The following is a 22,661-nucleotide window of genomic DNA, read 5'->3' as shown; positions in this document are numbered from 1 at the left end:
CAGTAACATATAAAGCTGTGATAGTGTTAACCATCTTTGTCTTGTTCCTGATCTTAGAATACATCTAAAGTTTTTCCATGAAAGGTATGCTTTAGGTTACAGGCATAAATCCTTTATCAAGTTAAGGATATTCCCCTTTATTCCTATTTTCTGAGTTCCTGTAACATATACCTATCAAAGTTGTTTTTTCTTCATTGAAATAATCATGTGGTTTTCCTCCCAAGACCCCAACAATTTTTAAATATCCTATTAACCCTTTCAAAGAGCCATTTTGGGCCAGGCACGTTGGCTCATGCCTGTAATCACAGCACTTTTGGAGGCCAAGGTGGGCAGATCACCTGAGGTCAGGAGTTCGAGATCAGCCTGGTCAACATGGTGAAACCCCATCTCTACTAAAAATACAAAAATTAGCCAGGCGTGGTGGCGGATCCCTGTAATCCCAGCTACTCAGGAGGCTGAGGCAGGAGAATCACTTGAACCTAGGAGGCAGAAGTTGCAGTTAGCCGAGATCACGCTGCTGCACTCCTGCCTGGGTGACAGGACAAGACTTTGTCTCAATTTTAAATAAATAAATACATAAATAAGCTAGAAAAGAATGTGTAGTCTCTGCAGCATGTAGAATTCTATATTTATCTTTTAGGTTCAGCAAGATAACATGTCCTTAAAATATTTTTTTATGTTGTTCAAGTGGCAACAGTGGTGGAGGTGGGTTCCAGGAACCTATTAGGACTGGACATGGCATCTTCAGGCTCAGGGTATCTGCGGTTTCAGGAAATCCAGGATCCAGAGCCCAAAGAGTGGGTCTGGCCACCTTTTCTGCCTTATGGTGCTGACTAATACCCCAAGCAGAACCTATTTCACACCCTGCAGATAAACTGTTGAGTCTCCATAATGCCAACACGAGCTATGCAAATTAACTATTGGAAACTTTCCTGAATAGATCCAAGCTGCCTCAGAGAGTACAGTTTGTTAAGAAAATGGGTCTGCCCAAAAAATGCTGATCCAGAACAGTGGCCAAAATGTGTAACAATTAAAAAGACATCATCAACAGAGTTCATGTAGCTCCTCCTGAACATGTGGGGCCATGAAAACCATTTCTGACCAGGTGTACATTTAGACCAATAAGAACACCAATGTGGAGATGTCTGCTGAAAACTGCTCACCTGTTGTGCAGTGTGGAGATGACTATATGGAGGCTTTCCTTCTCAAACCTAGAATTTCTGAACCAAGAAAAGCCTGTTCTCTCTCAGGTAGTCTCTATGATTCCCATGTAGCCTGAAGACCCTATTCTATCTGCCACCATGTGAGCACCATTTCAATATGGCTCTCAGCTCCCACGTGAAGGAGGTGGACAGACATTCCCAATTTCAAAATTTGCAAGCCTCGCTACACGCCTTCCTACAAAGATGACAAGCACTACAGCAATGGTTATCACAGCAGGCTTGCCCAACCCGTGGCCCAGAACGGCTTTGAATATGACCCAACACAAATACGTAAACTTTCTTAAAACCGTATGAGATTTTGTGATTTTTTTTTTTTTTTTTTTAGCTCATTAGCTATCGTTAGTGTTAGTGTATTTTATGTGTGGCCCAAGACAATTCTTTTTCCAATGTGGCCCAAAGAAGCCAAAAGATTGGACACCTCTGTTTTACAGTAAACCTTCAAGTGTAGAGATCATGGCTGATACTTACAAGAATGGTCCAGTAGATGGAGCCTTCTCTGTGTATGCTGATTTCCAGCAATCAAAGTCTGAAGGGTCCAACATGACACCAAAGAAATGAGGAGAACCTACACCACCTGCATCCTGGTCTGGAGAATGAAGACTGCCACCCCCTACTGGCTGGCTGTCAATTCCTAGAAAACTGACTAGGGTGACAATGCCTTTTTTGAATTCTCTCAGAAAAAGGCCACTATGGAATCAAATCAGAAATCCTGGTTAGAAATCTCACACACCGATCAGTACTAGAAAAAGTTTTAGCATGGTGTAGTCTGTCCAGCCAGTCCTGCAAAAGTTTTTTCTTAAAAAAGGCGAGTTGAGTATTTTTTTAAATATGGCAAGTTTAATATAGCAAGTGGGGATAGGTGAGAAGTCCTTTTATTCTTTTAGTTCAGATATAATTCAAGTTTAGACAATGGCTAATGTGCTTCAGGGCCTGAAGAACTGGACTAAACCAAACTTTTGTGTATACTATTTGAATTATATTTTGGGGGTTAGATAGAGCTCCCTAACAAAGGAAATAACTCCAAACCTGGCTACCTCTCAGCCTCCTTGAGGACTGATTTTCACCGCTGACAAGGCAAAGTGAACCCTTTTAATTTCCTAATAAGGACTTTCACACAGACTAGCATTCTACGCAATGCTTGCTGCTCCAACTCCTACTCCAACCAACCTCCCAACCAGAGCATCTCCAGAGAGTAAAACTCTGTGAGAACCTAAACGGTCTGATTTCAGGTTTTCCAAAAGAATTGCTAAGGGAATTCCTAACAAGGAGGATTTAAATTCCCAAAAATAATCAGTATCTCTTGGCAAGTACTTTCTTTCTAGATTTGGAATAAGTTAACAGGAGAGATGGTAGGTAGCTTTTTAAATGAAGAAAGCCACTTTCTCCTGGGGTCCCTGAATCAGCTGAGTCTTCCTGTGTTGTATATATGTATCCTCTCTGTTCTTTTCTGTAGCATAATTCTTTTAATAGAAGCTTTATTTTCTATGTACCTCAGCTGATTCTGTGAATGAACAATTCTAACACATGTTAGAGCTGCAACTCTGCTAGTTGCAGACTATATATCCCAACAGACTAGCCTAAAACAAAACTGGGTGGTCCCTACTGGATATAGATTTGACTGAATGACAGACTGACCTCTAATCCCTTGGGGAAACTAATTTGGGAGAAACCAGCTTTTGCTGTTTTTAAAAATCACTACTTTACCAATCATCTTAACATGGAATTGGAATAACTGTGCCATTAAGTTTCTCCCTTCAAAAAAACAAATACCTCTATGTCTTGATTTTTTATCTGCTTATCAATTTATGATATAGGAATATTAAAAGTGCTAATCTTAAACTATTCAAAGTTTTTGTATTTCCTCATGCAAGTTCCATCTATCAAGTGTTAGTGTATATATTTTTAAAATAATTTGTAAGACATATGTTCCATAATTATTAAACCTTCTTTTTAAATTATTTTATACCATTTATAATTGATTATAACATACCTACATACAACTACAAAACAAATTATGTTTATACAATGATAAAGTGAACAACATATAACTAAAACTCAGATCAAGAAATAGAACATGCAATAACACAGAACCCTGCCCCCACAGCCCTACCTGATCACAACCCCCACATTTCCAATGGAGTTAACCATGATCCCGACTTTTGTGACAGAGGCATATCATACGAGGCCGGGCACAGCGGCTCATGCCTGTAATCCCAGCACTTTGGGAGACCGGGGTGTGAGACCAGCCTGGGCAACATGGCAAAACTCCACCTCTACAAAAAATACAAAAATTAGCCAGTTGTGGTGACACATGCCTGTGGTACCAGCTACTCAGGAAGCTGAGGTATGAGGATCAACTGAGCTCGAGAGGTCAAGGCTGCAGTGAGCCGTAACTGCGCCACTGCACTCCAGCCTGGATGACAGAATGAGACCCTGTCTCCACAAAAAAAAAAAAAAAAAAAAAAAAAAAAGCATATCATATGTATTCTTTCCTATGTTGCTTCATGTCAGGTTTTAGAATCAAGGTCATTCTAGCCTCATAAAATGACTTGGGCAATGGTCCTTCTTTTTCTATTATCTGGGGAAGTTTAAGTTTAGAATTACTTCTTCCTTAAATGATTCATGGAACTTGCACATAAATTCAGCTCAATCTGGAAAAGTTATTACATGGTATCTTAAAGTGAGTAATACATTTACATGCTTTAAAAAATCCTAACAAAAATAAACAGGCTCCCACTTAGAAGTGTCACTCCCACTCCTGTCTACCCCATTCCCTCGACTCCCTTTCTATTGTTACCGTATAAAAATACAAGTGTAAACAATATTTTACCTACCTCTGTTTAACAAAAAAAGACACACTTAAATACTATTCTGCATCTTATTTTATTCACTTCACAATATATCCTGGAGATCGTGCTACATAGGTACAGTGAACTTTCTTGACTGCAGCTACACTGTATTCTATTATGTCGCTATACCAATAGTTTATTCAACCAGTTGCCTAATGTTAGATATTTGGGTTGTGTTTGTCTTATTTTTTACACTTGAATCTTTGATCCATCTGTGGTTTGTCCTGGAATATGTAAGAATTTTAACTTGTTCCACAAATGGACTTTTCCAAATGGTTATCCAGTTGTCTCAGGACCATTTATTAAAAGTTTTATTGGCCAGGCGTGGTGGCTCATGCCTGTAATCCAGCACTTTGGGAGGCCGAGGCGGGCGGATCACCTGAGGTCGGAGTTAGAGACCAGCCTGACCAACATAGAGAAACCCTGTCTCTACTAAGAATACAAAATTAGCCAGGCATGGTGGTGCATGCCCGTAATCCCAACTACTCAGGAGGCTAAGGCAGGAGAATTGCTTGAACCCAGGGGCGGAGGTTGTGGTGGGCCGAGATCGTGCCACTGCACTCTAGCCTGGGCAAGAAGAGCAAAACTCTGTCTCAAAAAAAAAAAAAAAAAAAAAAAAGTTTTATTTCTAGCAGAATACAGTGGCTCATGTCTGTAATCCCAACACTTTGGGAGGCCTAGGCAGGAGGATCAGTTGAGGCCAGGAGTTCAAGACCAGGCTGAGCAACAAAGTGAGACCCCCATCTCTATTTTTTTTTTTTAATTTTTAATTAGCTGGACATGGTGGGGCACACCTGTAGTCCCAGCTACTTATGAGGCTGAGCGGGAAGACAGCTTGAGCCCAGGAGTTTGAGGCTACAGTGAGCTATGATGGCACCACTACACTGGTGAGACCCTGTCTCATTAAAAAAACAAACAAACAAACAAACAAAACATCTAAACCAGGTTTCAGCAAACCATGGCCTGAAGGTCAAATGTGGTCCATTACCTGTTTTTATAAATAAAATTTTATTTGAATACAACCACATCCATCATTCATTTGCAAACTGTCTATGGCTACTTTTCACACCACAATGACAGAGAAGAGTAGCTGCCACAGAGAACATATGAACAGTGAAATCTAAAATATTTACTGTCACTTTACAGAAAAAGTTTGTTGACCCATAGTCTGAACAGTCCACTTAAAATACAGAATATCAGAATATGTAAAAAACATATAAAACCTAATTATATGAAAAAGGTTAATATCATAAGAAAGCTGACTATACTGAGGCAAATCAGACTACGACGAGTACTACCTTGAAGGGAAACATTCCATGATTAAAGGCTCAGTGTATAAGAAAGATGAACAATTGGAACATATATGCACCAATTAAGTTTCAAAATGCATAAAATAAAAAGTGAGAAAACTACAGGGAAATACAGACATACTCACAATTATATTTGAAAACTTTAATAGCCCTCTTCTCAGCACTGACAGAACTAAACAAAAATTAGGAAATTATGGAAGAGCTTAATGACAGCATCAACCATCTAGAGCTAACTGATGTATAAAACACAACAAACAATAAATGTAGAAAAAACATTACTTTCAAGTGTACATGGAATGTTCAATGCACACAGTGTATCTAGACAATGTAATATTATTCAGCACTAAAAAGAAAAGAGCTATCGAGCCATTTAAAGACATAGAGGAACAATAAATTCATATTACTGAGAAAAGCCAATGTGAACAGGCTACATACTGTATCATTCTAACTATTCTGGAAAAGGCAAAAGTATGGAGATTATAAAAAAAGACCAGTGGTGGCCAGGGGTCAGTGGTGAGGGAGAAATGAATAAACAGACAGAGCACAGAAGATTTCTAGGGCAGTGGAAACTACTCTGTTTGATACTACAATGGCAGATACATAATATACATTTGTCAAAACCCACTGAACATACAACATCAAGAGTGAACCCTGAGGTAAACTACAGACTTTGGGTAATAATGTCAACGTAGTTTCCTGGATTGTAACAAATGTACCATTCTGGTTCAGTGTTTTGGGAGATGAAGGTTGGGTAAGTGTGGGAACAGGAGGTATACGGGAACTCTGTATTTTCTGCTCAATTTTGCTGTGAACTCAAAGCTGCTCTAAAATATAAAGTCTAATAAAAAATTAATCAAAGTAATCCACTATGTCAACTAACTAAAAGAAAAAATCCATATAATGATTTCAATAGATACAGAAAAAGCATATGACAGAATTCAGCACCCATCACTAACCATATTTTTTAAATGCTCAGCAAACTATTATAGTAACAGAAGACAATATCTTCAATCAGATAAAAGGCACCTACCAAAATACTGCCTAACAATAATTTCACCATACTTAACAGTAAAACACTGAATTCTTCCTCCCTCAATTCAGGAATAAGGTAAGGATGTCCACCCTTGTGACACCATTTCAACACTGTATTAGAGGTCCAAGCTAGTGCAGTAAGTCAAGACAAAGAAATAGAAAGTCTGCAAAGTAAAAAGGAAGCGTCCGTATTCTGAAAATCCTATTATCTGACAGTAGGACTGCTTACACAGAAAAACTAAGAAACCGGGAACCAAAATAACAACAAAACTACTAAAAAATAAATGACTTTAGTAGGATCTCAGGAAATAAAGTCTGATACAAAAATCAACTATATTATCTACATATTAGCAGCACAGTGTTTGAATGTAAAAATTTTAAGATATCATTTATCAGGGTCAAAAAACTTAAATACTTAGGAATAAATTTAAGAAAATATGAAGAAGACCTATACATTAAAACTACAAAACATCCTTGAGAAAATTAAGTTAGACCTTCAAAAAACAAAGAGAAATACCTGCTTCATAGACTAACAGACTCAACATTGTTAAGATATTGGTCCTCCCAAAATTTATCTATGTACTCAGTGCATACTCAATTTATCAGTAGGCTTTTATAAAAATTGATATATTGATTCTAAAATGCAAAAGTCTTTGAATAATTAAAACAATCTTGAAAAAGAACAAAGTAGGACTCCGTACACTCAAGAGTTCATTACACAATCTCAACACTAGTATAAAGCTATAGGAATCAAGACTGTGGTATTAGCATAAAGGCAGACAATGAGATAAAGAGAATAGAGAGGACAGCAATAGAGCACATGGTCTTTTTAACTAAGGTGCTAAAATGACTTAATAAAGGGAAAACAGCCTTTTCAACAAATGGTGCTGAAACAACTGGCTACAAATACAAAAAAAAAAATGAATCTCAATGCCAATCTCACATCAGATATGAATTTGAGATGGATCACCAATCTAAATATAGTAGCTAAAAATAGAAGGCTTTTACAAAAAAAAAAAAACATAGATATCTTTGTGATCTCGGTATAAACAAGGATTTCTTAGAACACAAAAAATACTAACTGTAGTAGAAAACAATTGATAAAATTATACCTTCAAAATTGAAAACTTCTGCTCTAAACGATAATTTTTTTAAAAAATGAACAAACCACACAGCCTGAGAAAATATTGCTAAAACATCTGACAAAGAACTCCTACAGCTCAACAATAAAAATACAAACATTTCAATTTCGAAAGACTGAGCAAAAAATTTGAACATATACCTCACAAAGGAAGATATAAAAATGGTTAATAGGCACACAAAAACCCCATGATTATGCTGATATATAACACAAATGCAAACAACAATGAAAATTAAGACCACAGAATACCACTACATACCCACTAGAATGGCTAAAATTAACAACAAAAAATATTGAGCAAGAACAGGGCATAAGTAGGAATATAAAATGGTACAATCCAACTGGAAGTAGTATGCCAGTTTCTTTTAAATTTAAAACATGCAACTACTATCTAGCATAGCAGTTCCACTTCTGGGTATTTACCCAAGGAAAACAAAAACATATTTCCATAAAAACCTGTACGAGAATATTCATATCAGCTTTATTTCTAATAGCCAAAAAATTGGAAACAAATGTTCATCAATAGGAAAATGAATAAACTGTGGAACATTGATAAAATGGTATACTGCTCAGTAATAAAAACGATTAATACACGCAATTGCAAGGATGAGTCTTGGACATTATCCTGAGTGAAAGGTGGACACAAAAGAGTACATACTGTGTAATTCCATTTATATGAAATTTTCAAACAGTCAAAATTAATCTACAGTTAAAACTCAGAACAGCGGTTGCCACTTGATGGAAGTCGTGGGGAACCAACAAGGAAGAAAACTTTCTAGGGTGATAGAAATATTCTGTATCTTGATGAGGGTGATCCATTTTCCAAAACCTCAAGGAACTGTATATATACAATTAGGGTATTTCAATGTATGTAAAATTTTCCTCAGAAGATCTAAACAAACAACAAAAAGATTTTGTGCTCCTGGTTCATATGGCTTCACCAGTGAGGTCTTCTTGGCATTTTTAAAAAGAAATAACACCAATCTTACCCAAATGCTTTCAGAGAATTGAGAAAAAACGCTTACCAAATTGTCTTATGAGCTAAATAATATCGTTCCAAAATGTAAGATTATAAAATAGACAAAGGCCAATCTGTCTCATGCACATAGACAAAAAAATTATAAACAAAATATCAGCAAATCAAATCTAACTATGTATTAAAAGGCCAACTGAATTTCTATAGTACTGTAATATTGGTATATTTGAAAATTATAATATCAATATTAGACAAATATCATAGTAAAATCATATCAAAACAGATATAGATGGAGCTTTTGATAAAAGTTAGCTCCTATTAATGATAAAAGCTCTCTACAGAGTAGGACAAGAAGGAAAAAGAGTAATCATTTTTTTGAAAAGTAGTAGTAGCAAACTTCTTAATCATTAGTAAAATGCTGAACACTTTCCCCTGATTCACAAACCAGACAAGGATGATGCCCACTTTCAGCACTTAAATTCAACATTTTATTAAAGATCTTCTCTATTACCATAATAGAGGAAAAAGAAATAAAAGGAATAAATATTGGGACGAACAAATGCTATCATTATTTGAAGATCAAGATGAATATATAGAGAATTCAAAAAATTTAGTACAAACTAGAATACGTTAATATAATCAAGTTCCTTAAATAAAAGATTAATATTTTTAAAGCCAATTGTATTTCTACCACAGCAAGAAAATAAAAAATAGAATTCTAAAACTATTCTTTACTAGCTTACTAAAAAACATCAGACTCAAAAAAATTAAATAAAAAAAGAATTGGATTGGGGCAGATAAAAAGAAATCAGACCCATAAATTTAGTGAAACATGACCAAGACACCTACATGGAAAAACATTCTCCTCGAAGACCAAAAACAGCAATACCATTTGACCCAACAATCCCATTACTTGGGTATATACCCAAAGGAATATAAATTGTTCTCTTATAAAGACACAAGCACACGTATATTCACTGCAGCACTATTCACAATAGCAAAGACATGGAATCAACCTAAATGCCCAGAATGGTAGACTAGATTTTTAAATGTGGCACATATACACCATGGAATGCTATGCAGCCACAGAAAAAAAATGAGATCATGTCCTTTGCAGGGACATGGATGGAGCCGGAGGCCATTATCCTCTGCAAACTAACACAGGAACAGAAAACCAAATAACCCATGTTATCACTTGTAAGTGGGAGCTAAATGATGAGTACACATGGCCACATAGAAGGAACAACACACACTGGGACCTATCAGAGGACGGAGGGTGGGAGGAGGGAGAGGATCAGGAAAAAATAACTAATGGGTACTGAGCTTAACAGGGCGATGAAATAATCTGTACAACAAATGCCCGTGACACAAGTTTACTTATTTAACAAACCTGCAAGTGTACCCCTGACATTAAGAATTGTTTTTAAAAAAGACTTCTACATTGAAAACTGTTTTTTAAAAATTAATAAGTAGCACACATAGGGGTCCCAACTTAAGACAAAAGTTTCTTTGCAATTAAATGTGAAAAAGGTAGTCTTTAAAACAAACAATAATCAGAAACCACAAAGGATAAAGTGAACTTTGACCTATACCTCAGAAAACACAAAACAGTCAATACCAGATGGATGAGACATTTAAATGTGAAAGGTTTGTCTTGAAAGATCAGAGAAAGAATTTATTTTAATTATTGGAAAATATGTTAATGACCTTGAGGTTAGAAAAAAATTTCTTAAAAACACAAAAATCACTAATTACAAATAAAAGTTTAATTAATTGCACTCCATTAACATTAAGAATTTCTGTTTAATACAAGATCTTTGGAGAGAGGGAAATGCCAAGTCACAGAAAAGATTTGTCACATATACACACACACACACACACGTGTGTGCACATCTCCAACAACAGATTTGAATCTAGAATATGACGATAAGTCAGACAACTCACCCATGCAACTCCTACTTACCCAACCCCAAAATGTGCACTTCACAGAAAGGATATCTAAGTGATGTGAGGTGATATGAAAATGTGTTCAAATGTAGGTGCTATCAAGAAATGTGAAATGAAATAACACAATACAGCTACTCACTCACCAAAAAAAAAACCTAAAGTTAAAAAAAAAAAAAGACCCATGTTAGTGAGGTTATAAAGCAACTGGGACCTTTATACACTGTTGACGGGAATATAAATCATTCACCACTTGGGAAGTTATTTGGCATTATCTGCTAAAGCTAAATAAGCCTACCCTGTGACCCAGCAATTCTAAATTTGTATCAAACACAAATAAGTGCTCATAGCTTCCAAAAGATATGCACAAAAATGTTCCTAACAGCATTATTCATAATGGCCAAAAACCATAAACAACTTGAACACCATTAATAAATAACTTATGACATATTCATATTAAGAAAAATACTGTGAACCAGTGAAAAACAAGAATGAATTACAAAAGTGTACTGTTGAGCACAAGAAGCCAGAAACCAAAGAGTATATATTACATAATTCCATTAACATAAAACTCAAAAACAAGCAAAAAAAAATCTATGGTGATAGAAGTCAGAATAGTTAACAGAATAGTTAACAAGGAAGTGATTATTCACATGTTGGGGGGGTACAATGGGAGCCTATCAGAATGCTAGAAATGTGCTACATCTTGATCTGCTTGATGGTTTATACAAGCTCATACAAATGTAAAAATCTGGCTATGGCCAGGGGTGAAGCAAGGTAGTAGAATAGAAGCCTACACCATTCAAGCTCTCCCACACCATGCTGGAACAGCAAATTTTAAAAACTATCTGCAAAGAGAAAAGCACTATCACAAGAACCAAAACTCAGGTAAGCAATCACAGTACCTGTTTTTAACTTCATATCTTGAAAAAAAGGCATTGAGGAAGACAGGAGAGACAGTCTTGAATCATGGATGCCACCCCTATTTCCTATTCCCTGGCAATGGCCATGAGGTAGAGAGAGAGAATGTACTTCAGAGAGGGAAAGCGCAGAGACTCAGTGCTGCCCTGTCACAGCAGAGAATGAAGCCCTGCTGGGCTCAGCCAGTGGCCATGCTTGGAGGGGCATTTGACTAGCTCTAGCCAAAGGGGAGTCACCCATCCCAGCAGGTCAGAACGAGTTTCCCAGCAAGCATCACCACTGCAAGCTGAAGTGCTCTGGGGTCCTAGGTAAACCTGAATGGCAGTCAAGTTGTGTTCTAACAAGGACTCCAATTCCTAGGCAACTCCTAGTGCTTAGAGTCAGTGAACTAGGGTTGCTCATGACCTAGGGAGGCATCAGCTGTCCATCCCCCAACCCAGGCAGTGCAGCTCACAGGAACCAGAGTGACTCCTTCCTTCTGCTTAAGAACAGAAGAGCAAAGAGTAAAGAGGACTTTGTCTTACATCTTTTTTTTTTTTTTTTTTTTTTTTGAGATGGAATCTCACTCTGTCGCCCAAGCTGGAGTACAGTGGTGCCATCTCAGCTCACTGCCAACCTCTGCCTCCCAAGTTCAAGCAATTCTCCTGTCTCAGCCTCCCGAGTAGCTGGGAACACAGGCACGCGCCACCTCACCCAGCTAATTTTTGTATTTGTAGTAGAGACAGGGTTTCGCCATGTTGGCCAGGCTGGTCTCGAACTCCTGACCTCAGGTGATCTGCCCACCTTGGCCTCCCAAAGTGCTGAGATTAAAGGCATAAGCCACCGTGCCAAGCCCCAACATTGTCTTGCATCTTGGATACTAGCTCAGCCACATTAGAACAGAGCACCAGGCAGAGCCATGAGGCCCCCATTCCAGGCCCTAGCTCCCCGATGATATTTCTAGACACACTCTGGGCCAAAAGGGAACCCGCTGCCTTGAAGAGAAGGATCCAGTCCTGGCAGGACTCATCACCTGCTGACTAAAGAGTTCTTGGGCAATGAATTGCCACTGGGCACCAGCAATACCCAGGGAGTATGCCATGGGCCTTGAGGTCTGAGACTACTTGCTTCAAGGGAGACCCAGCACATTCCCAGTTGTGGTGGCCACTGTGAAAGACTCCTTCTGTCTGAGAAAAGCAGAGGGAAAAGTAAAGGGAACTTTGTCTTGCTTTCAGGTATCACAGTGGGACAGAGCAAAAGGCAGGCTTTTCAGATCCCCAAGTCCAGCCTCTTGGACACCATTTCTGGACCGGCTCTGGGCCAGAGGGGGGCCCACTGCCTGAAGGGTGAGTCCCAGGCCTGGCAGCATTCACCACAAGCTGATGGAAGAGCTCTTGGGCTTTAAGTGAACACTGGCGGTGTGGCCTGGCAGAACTGCTCATGGACCAGTCATGGTGCTGGCCACAGAGAGAGGCTCCTCCTCTGCATGTGGAAAGGGGAGAGAAGAGCGGGAAGGACTTTTTGTATTGTGGTTTGAATGCCAGCACAGCCCTAGTAAAATAAAACATCAGGTAGATTGCTAAGGTTTTTAACTAGAATCGCAGGCTACCAGACAGCATCTCTGGACACTACCGGGGCCTGGGGAAACTCACCACCCTGAAGGGAAGGGCCTTGGGCAAGGCCCAGTGCTGTGCTGGCTTCAGGTCTGACCCAGCACAGTCCCAGTGATGGTGGCCACAGGGGTGCTTGTATCACCAAATCCCCAGAGCTCCAGGTGGCTCAGCACAGAGAGAAAGACCCAATATGTTTGGGAGAAAGTAAAGAAAAAGAATAAGAGTTTTTGCCTGGTAATCCAGAGAAAACTTTTGGATCTTATCCAAGACTACCAAGGCAATACCTATACAAGACTGCAAAAACCATTGTGTTATTGGCCTTTGGGCCCAAGTCCCTTCAAATACCTGGAATGCTTTCCCAAGAAAGACAGGTACAAACAAGCCCAGACTGCAAAGTCTACAACAAATACCTAACTCTTCAATGTCCAGACACCAAAAACATCTAAAAGCATCAACACTATCCAAAAAACCTGACCTCACCAAATGAACTAAATAAGGCACTGGGGATCAATCCTGGAGAAACAGAGACACATGACATTTCAGACACAGAATTCAAAATAGCTATTTTGGGCCAAGCACGGTGGCTCACACCTGTAATCCCAGCACCGTGGGAGGCCGAGGTGGGTGGATCACTTGAGGTCAGGAGTTCGAGACCAGCCTGGCCAACAAGGTGAAACCCCATCTCTACTAAAAATACAAAAAGTAGCCAGGGGTGGTGGTGGGTGCCTGTAATCCCAGTTACTCAGGAGGCTGACATGGAAGAATCACAGAACCTAGGAGGCAGAGGTTGCAGTGAGCCAAGATCGTGTCACTGTACTCTAGCCTGGGCAACAGAGCACAACTTCGTCTCAAAAAAAAAGCTATTTTGGCCAGGTGCAGTGGCTCATGCCTGTAATCCCAGCACTTTGGGAGGCCAAGCAGGCAGATCACTTGAGGTCAAAGACCAGCCTGGCCAACATGGTGAAACCCCATCTCTATTTTTAAAAAAATACAAAAATTAGCCAGGCATGATGGTGCACGCCTGTAATCCCAGCTACTCAGAAGGCTGAGGCAAGAGAATGGCTTGAACCCAGGAGGCGGAGGTTGCAGTGAGCTGAGATCACGCCATTGCACTCCAGCCTGGGTGACAGAGTGACAGTCCATCTTAAAAAACAATAGCTATGTTGAGGAAACTCAAAGAAATTCAAGATAACACAAAGAAGGAATTTGGGATTCTATAAGATAAATTTCACAGATTAAAATAATTAAAAAGAGGGCCAGGCGTAGTGGCTCATGCCTGTAATCCCAACACTTTGGGAGGCCAAGGCAGGCAGATCACCTGACGTCAGGAGTTCGAGACCAGCCTGGCCAACACTGTAAAACCCCATCTCTATTAAAAATACAAAAATTAGCCGGGCGTGGTATGCACCTGTAGTCCCAGCTACTCAGGAGGCTGAGGCAGGAGAATCGCTTGAACCCATGAGATGGAGGCTGTAGTGAGCTGAGATCACACCACTGCACTCCAACCTGGGTGACAGAGTGTGACTCTATCTCAAAATAAATAAATAAACAATAATTTTTAAAAATCAAGCAGAAATTCTAGAGTTGAAAAACACATCTGACATGTTAAAGAATGCATCAGAGTCTCTTAATAGCAGAACTGATCAAGCAGAAGCAAGAATTAGTGAGCTTGAAAATGGTCTATTTGAAAATACACAGAGGTGACAAAAGAAAAAAGAATGAAAAAGAATGAAGCATGTATAAGATCTAGGAAACAACCTCAAAAGGGTAAATCTAAGAGTTATTGACCTTAAAGAGAAGGTAGAGAAAATAGGAGTAGAAAGTTTATTAAAGGGATAATAAGAGAGAACTTTCCAAATCTAAAGAAAGTATCAATATTCAAGTACAGCATAGTTCTTTAAGTATTAGCTAGAGCAATTAAACAAGAGAAAGAATGAAAGGGTGTCCAAACTGGAAAGAAAAAAGTCAAATTATCCTTGTTTGAAGATGATATGGTCTTATATTTTGGAAAACCTAAAGACTCCATACACACACACAAAAAAACTTATTCAAACTGATGAACAAATTCAGTAAAGTTGCAGGATACAAAATCAACATACAAAAATCAGTAGCATTTCTCTATGCCAACAGTGAACAACCTGAAAAAGAAATGAAAAAAGTAATTCCATTTACAATAGCCACAAATAAAATTAAATACCTAGGAATTAAATCAGCCAAAGAAGTAAAAGATGTCTACAGTGAAAACCATAGAACACAAATGCTATGGTCAAATGGCATAAGAATAAAATGCTATTATTTATTTGTCCCCTACAAAAAAATGTAAAAATTCATCAAGTTATCTATGTGTATTTTTTAACTGAAGTATATAAACATATACATGTGAGGTTTGCACACACACACACACACACATCAACATACCGATGAAACACTGATGAAACAAATTGAAGAGGACACAAAAAACTGAAAAAATATTCAATGTTCATGGGTTAGAAGAATCAACACTGTTAAAATATCCATACTTCCCAAAGCAATCTACAGATTCAATGCAATCGCTGTCAAAATATTAATGACATTCTTCACAGAAATAGAAAAAATAATCCTAAAATTTATATGGAATTATAAAAGACCCAGAATAGCCAAAGCTATCCCAAGCAAAAAGAACAAAACTGGAGGAATCATATTACCTGACTTCAAATTATACTACAGAGCTACAGTAACCAAACTAGCATGGTACTGACATAAAAACAGACACATAGATTAATGAAACAGAATAAAGAACCCAGAAGGAAATCTACGTACCTACAGGGAACTAATTTTCAACAACGGTGCCAAGAATATTAGGGAAAAGACAGTCTCTTCAATAAATGGTGCTGGGAAAACTGGATATCCATATGCAGAAGGAGGAAATTTGATCCCTATCTCTCACCTTACATAAAAAACCAACCAAAATGGATTAAAGACTTAAGTCTAATACCTCAAAGTATAAAACTACTAAAAGAAAAACATTGGTGAAAATCTCCAGGACACTGGTCTGCACAAAAATTTCTTAAAACACAGCCAACCAAAGCAAAAATGGACAAATAAGATGACATCAAGTTAAAAAGCTTCTGCACAGCAAAGGAAACAATCAACAAAGTGAAGAGACAACCCACAGAATGGGAGGAAATATTTGCAAACTACTCATCTGACAAGGGATTAATAACCAGAATATACAAGGAATTCCAACAACTCTATAGGAAACAATCTGATAATCCAATTTTTAAAATGGGCTAAAGCTTTGAATAGACCTTTCTATAAAAAAGACATACAAATGGCAAACAGGCATATGAAAAAAGTGCTCAACATCACTGATCATCAGAGAAACATCAGAGAAATGCAAATCAAAACTACAATGAGGTATCATCTCACCCCAGTTAAAATGACTTTTATCCATAAGGCAGGCAATAACAAATGCTGGTGAGGATGTAGAGAAAAAGGAGATGGGGATGATTAATGAGTACAAAAAAAATAGAACGACGAAGACCTAGTATTTGGTAGCACAAGAGGGGGACTGTAGTCAATAATAATTTAATTGTCCATTGTGAAATAACTAAAAAAGTACAACTGGATTTTTTGTAACACAAAGCACCAATAATAATTTAATTGTCCATTTTGAAATAACTAAGAGTACAATTGGATTTTCTGTAACACAAAGGATAAATGCTTGAATGCTTGAATGTCCATTTTGAAATAATGTGGATATCCAATTTTCCATGATGCAATTATTAAGCACTGCATGCCTGTACCAAAATATCTCACATACTCCATAAATATATAAACCTACTGTTTACCCACAAAAATTAAAAAAAAAAAATAATAATAAGGCCAGGCATGGTGGCTCATGCCTGTTAATCCCAGCACTTTGGGAGGCCAAGATGGGTGCATCACCTGAGGTCAGGAGTTCGAGACCAGCCTGACCAATATGGTGAAGCCGCATGTCTACTAAAAATACAAAAATTAGCCAGGCATGGTAGCAGGCACTTGTAATCCCAGCTACTCGGGGGGCTGAGGCAGGAGAATCACTTGAACCCGGGTGGCGGTGGTTGCAGTGAGCCAAGATTGCACCTCTGCACTCCAGCCTGGGTGACAAGAGCAAAACTCCATCTCAAATAAAAAATAAAAAATAAAAAAACAATGCTATGGTCAAATGGCATAAGAATAAAATGCTATTGCTTGTTTTGTACCCTAAAAAAATGTAAAAATCCATCAAGTTATATGTGTGAACATTTTTTGAAACTGAAGAGTGTGTGTGTGTGTGTGTGTGTGTGTGTGTATACCATAATATACTTCAATTTTTTTTTAATTTTAGGACCTCAAAAAATATATTTTCAGACAAATAAAATCAGATCATTTGTTATTAGCAGACTTACACTGAAGAAATACTAAAGGGGGCCAGGCACAGTGCCTCACAACTGTAATCCCAGCACTTTGGGAGGCTGAGGCAGGAGGACTGCTTGAGCCTTGGAGTTTGAGACCAGCCTGGGCAATGTAGGAAAATCCCATCCCTACAAGAAAATTTACAAATTAGCCAAGCATGCTGGTGCACAGCTATAGTCTTAGCTACCCAGGATGCTGAGGCAGGAGGATCACTTGGGTCCAGGAATTCAAGGCTGCAGTGAGCTATGATCACACCACTGCACTGCAGCCAGAGAGACAAAGCAAAACTTTGTCTCTAAATATTAAAAAGAAATATTAAAGGGAATTTTTAAGTCAAAAGGAAAATGATCCCAATGGGAAGTGCATGAATGTGAAGAGCAGAGAAAATACAAATATGTGGGTAAACCTAAATAAATAGGTACAATATATATGTTGGGGTTTCAAATATATATGGAACTAAAATATATGACAGCAATGAAAAAAAAAAGGTAGAAATTGGGTAAATGGGAATTGGCAAAATATAAATTTACCAAGGATACATGTGGTAATTGCCAGGGGAACCCATAAAAGAAGATAAAATTGGGAGGTATAATTTAAAATATTCCATTAATCCAAGAAGAAGCAAGAAATGAGAGAAAAATAACACAAAATGAGCAAAACAAATATAAAATAAATAGTAACATAATTACATGTCAACTGATTAAAAAACAAAATCTAATTACATTCAGCTGAACAGTAAACATACCATATACTTATAGAAAGCTAAAACGAAAAGGACAGAATAAGATATTTAATGAAAATACTAATAAAAAAGAGCTGGAGTGCCTCTACTAATATCAGATTAAGGAAAATTTAAATCAAAAAACACTACAGAGATTATGGGAACACTCCATAATGATGAATGAGTTAATCACCAGGAAGATATAATAACTGTACATTTGTTATCAGCAAAAACTGAAAGAGATAAAGAAATCCTCTCTCAGGAAATGACAGATAAAAATGAAAAAAACAGTAAGGATGTGGAAGATTTAAACAAGATTTTGAACTTCATCTAATTGATACTTACAGAACACTGCAGAGCAAATTTCAAAGGATTCTAATCACATAGAGCATGCGTTCTAACCACTTTTAAATTATATTGTAACTCAATAAAAAAACAAACTAGAAAATTTTCTAAATGTTTAGGAATTTTTTTAATGAACTTTAAATTCACAGATCAAAAATGGAAATTTAAAATCACACTGTATTTTAAGCAAAAAATATATACATATATATGACATATCAAAATATGTCTGCTATAGCTAAAACTGCTTAGAGGAAAACATATAGCCTTAAACACAGGTTTGAAAAGAAGGGCTAGATGTCAATGCTATCTTAAAAAATCAGAAAAAGAATAGCAAGGTAAAACCAAAGAAAATATTATAAAGTGCAGAAATTAAAGAACCAGAAAACAAATCTACAATAACAAAATTCAAAAGGCCAAAAGTTAATTCATGGAAAAGATAATAAACTGATAAACCCCTAGCAAGAAAAATAAAAAGAGAGAGAAATGATCAATACAGTAACAAGTTTTAAAAAGTAGATGAAATGGATAAACCTAGCAAAACTAATATATACACAGAACAAGTCATTTTATTTCCATTAAAGAAATTAAACATATTATTTAAAACTTTTTCACTAGCAACCTCTGGTCTCAGAGGCTTCACCAGATAAATCTTGTAAGCATATGAGGAAAAAAATTGTAACAATCTTCACTAACTCTTCTGGAGAACAGTAAAGGAGGGAACATTTCCCTCTTCTTTTAAGACCAGTATAACCAAGATACCAAAATCTGATCAGAACATTTTGAAGTAGGAAAATTACAGGCCAATTTATCTTAAGAACATAGGTGCAAAGATCCTAACAACACACAAGAAGCACATGAAGTACATATAAAGGGGTAACACATCACAAGTCAATTGGGCTTATTTTAGGAATGCAAAGATTGTTTAACATCTGAAAATATAACAGCATAATTCAACACATTAACAAAGTAAAGGAGAAAAAACCATGAGTGTCCCAAAAGATGCAGATAAAGTATTAATAAAATTCAACAAAATTCCTATTTGAAAAGTATAACAAGGTATAAGATCAATAAAATTAAATTCTACTTCTAACTACTACCAAGAAAACAATTAAGAAATGAAATTTCACAAACAATTCTAATTAAAATAATATCAAGAATATCACATATCCAGGAATAAATCTGTTGAAAGATGTGGAGGTCTTCTATACCGAATGAACACTACAAAACAGTATTGAGATAAATTTATAAAGCCCTAAATAAATGGAAGACTATACCATGTCTATGGATTAGCTGACTCAGTAGTATTGTTAAGATGCCAATTATCTGCAAACTGATCTCCAGTTTCAATATAAACTTTACCCAAATTCCTGGAAAAAAAGAGAGAGAGAGAGAGAGGAGACAACAGAAGAGAGAGGAGAGAGAGAAGAGGGGGAGAGAGAGAGAGAAAGAGAGCGAGAGAGAGAGAGAGTGTGCGCGCGTGCATGTCTATCTTCACGAGTGAGTCGAAATTGAAAAACTGATTCTAAAATACTATGAAAATATCCTTTAGGAGGTCAAGGTGGGCAGATCACTTGAGGTCAGGAATTCGAGACCCGCCTAACCAACACGGCGAAACCCCAACTTGACTAAAAATACAAAAATTAGCTGGGCCTGATGGCGGACGCCTGTAATCCCAGCTACTCGGGAGGCTGAAGCAGGAGAATCACTTGAACCCGGGAGGTGGAGGCTGTAGTGAGCCGAGATCAAGCCACTGCACTCCAGCCTGGGCAACAGAGGGAGACTCCATCTCAAAAATAAATAAATACATACATACATACATAAAATAAAATACTATGAAAATATCAGGGGAGGAGACATGGGAGAGGGGGAGAAAAAGGAAGTCAGAGTATATACACTACCAGGTATCAAGATTCCTTATAAACTAGAATAAGACAGACCAACAGAAAAAAAGAAGAGTCTAGAAACACACTCATATTTACATTGACATACGAAGTACATGTGAAAACATGAACTATCTTAGAAAAAATTCCAAGTAGAAATATTTCATTCAACACTTTATTTTCTGAGCTATTATATCAATCACAACAGCACAATCACATCAATCACAACTTAACAAATATTGTTTAACAAGTAACAAGTAATACTTGTTAAATTCTCTCACAACTGTGTTCAACAGCTTCCAAAAACAATTAGAAGACCTTCTATCAAATCTTAATCTCTTACCTCCCCAAAAGCTCCTCGACCAATCACCTTTAATATTTCAAAGTCTTCTCTATGTAATCGCATTTGTTTCACTTTAGAAGTAAATGGTTTAGCTGAAATGAAAGAGCAATATCAATTATTTTCTTAATAAAATGTGATGCAAATTAGATATAAATTATGGTGTTTCTTAGTTACAAAAAAATTCAAATTATGATTTAAGAATTGTCAAAATATTTAAAAATCCCAAACTATATGAGAATAAACAGATTTAATTTCCCTAAGAAAACAATATATTTTCTTTTATTTCTTACATATAAATTACATTTTTGGTGAGAAATATATGTTTAAACTCCAAATAACATATGAAAGAATGCAAAGCAAGGGGGATGTAAAAATGAGACCAGTTTTAACATTCTATCAGCATTAAATATATATTTTAACACAAAGGTATAAAAAATAAAAGCAGATTTCATGGCACCAGAGAGCTCTTCAGCAATTCCCACCAAGTAAACTCACGTTTCTTTCACACTCATTCATTTGTTCTTTTAAAATGCTTTAGCAAACGTCTACAGTATACAAAGAATGGTGAAATGACTGGAGTTTTTAAAAATTTGATTATGATATGATACTTTCCTTCAAGAAACTCTTAGTCTTCATTCAAGAAAGACAAGTATGCATATATTTAGACACAAAATTTAATAATGTGATAAAGTTTTAAGTGCTTCAGAATTAGTGAGAATAGAATACTAATTATGTGGATACTAATGCTTCACACAAAGGAGATAACAGATAAATTGAACCTTGAGGACTAAATAGAATCTTGCTCCTTTGCCGGGGTTTGACAATGTAGATACTCCAGGCAAGAGGGAACAATATAAGCAAATGAAGAGAGGCGAGGAAGTGAATTTGGGGTGTTAATGGTAAATAATCCATGGTAAAGAATTGTGAGAAGAAATGCAAAGAAATAAGAGCTAGAAAATGGAAAAGGCTTTGAATTTCATTAAAGGAATTTAGATGTAATCTTATTAATATTTTTAACTGGTAAACTAAAGATTTTTAATGATTACAGCAATTACATATTCTGCTGCCTCTAAGAGAAGTTTAGACATGCCTCCTTTCCTCTCCTCAGGTCCCTCTTTATTCTAACACAAAAAGGAATTGATATGATTAAAGGATCAGAATACATGGGTGTAGCTGTCTTCTCTCTTCCTTCCATGGAGCCAGAGTGTGATAAGATCAAAGATACGTATTTGAGCATTAGGAGAGTGAAACAGATAGGTCATACAGTTTGCTTTGATCTAAAAGTATGCATTTAGCCCTAACTAGCTTCGAAAACAGGTATTTCGCACTGCTTAGTCAAGTCCACTAGAGATTTCTGTATTTATGTTTTGTAACGAAAGGAAAGAGAGAGAGGATTTCTATCTGGAATTCACACAACAGAGAAGAGAAAGAGAAAAAAATTAGCTGAACGTGGTGGCACATGCCTGTAGTCCTTAGCTACTCAGGAGGCTAAGGCAGGAGGATAACTTGAGCCCAGGTATTCGAGGCTGCAATGAGTCATGATCATACCACTGCACTCCAGCCTGGGCAAAATAGCAAGATCCTGTCTCTTAAAAAGCAATAATAAAAGAATTAATAATAATAAAATTCCATTTGCAACAGCATCCAAAAGAATAAAGTACTTAAGGATAAATTTAACCAACGAGGTGAAAGACTTGTACATTGGAAACTACAAAATATTGCTGATAAAAATTAAAGAAGACTTAAATAAATGAAAAGACATCCAGTATTCTAGATTGGAAGAAGACTTAATATTGTTAATATGACAATATTACCCAAAGCAATCCAAAGATTCAAAGCAATCCCTATCAAAATTATAATGGCATTACAGAAATAGAAAAACTCATCCTGAAATTCATATGGAGAGAGAGAAAAGACAACCCATAGAATGGGAAAAGTATTTGCAAATCATGTATCTACTAAGGAATT

The 22,661-nt window shown here is 36.9% G+C and overlaps 1 protein-coding gene across 10 annotated transcripts in view; it reads right to left on the bottom strand.

Moving 5' to 3' along the window:
- Nucleotides 1-22,661, bottom strand: part of CDC42BPA (CDC42 binding protein kinase alpha) — a 331,226-nt gene that overhangs the window by 250,366 nt on the left and 58,199 nt on the right. For 9 of the 10 annotated variants that reach the window (XM_054467753.2, XM_054467687.2, XM_054467761.2 and 6 more), the window contains one exon: nucleotides 20,694-20,785. The exons of the other annotated variant lie outside the window; for it this stretch is intronic. In XM_054467753.2, the coding sequence (XP_054323728.1) occupies nucleotides 20,694-20,785 (92 nt within the window). Of the gene's footprint in view, nucleotides 1-20,693; nucleotides 20,786-22,661 lie in introns of those variants that run through there. 10 annotated transcript variants of the gene reach the window in all.

This window comes from Pongo pygmaeus, chromosome 1, assembly GCF_028885625.2.
Source record: "Pongo pygmaeus isolate AG05252 chromosome 1, NHGRI_mPonPyg2-v2.0_pri, whole genome shotgun sequence".
In the NCBI taxonomy this organism is placed as follows: Eukaryota; Metazoa; Chordata; class Mammalia; order Primates; family Hominidae; genus Pongo; species Pongo pygmaeus.
This window is presented reverse-complemented; position numbering and strand designations above follow the sequence as displayed.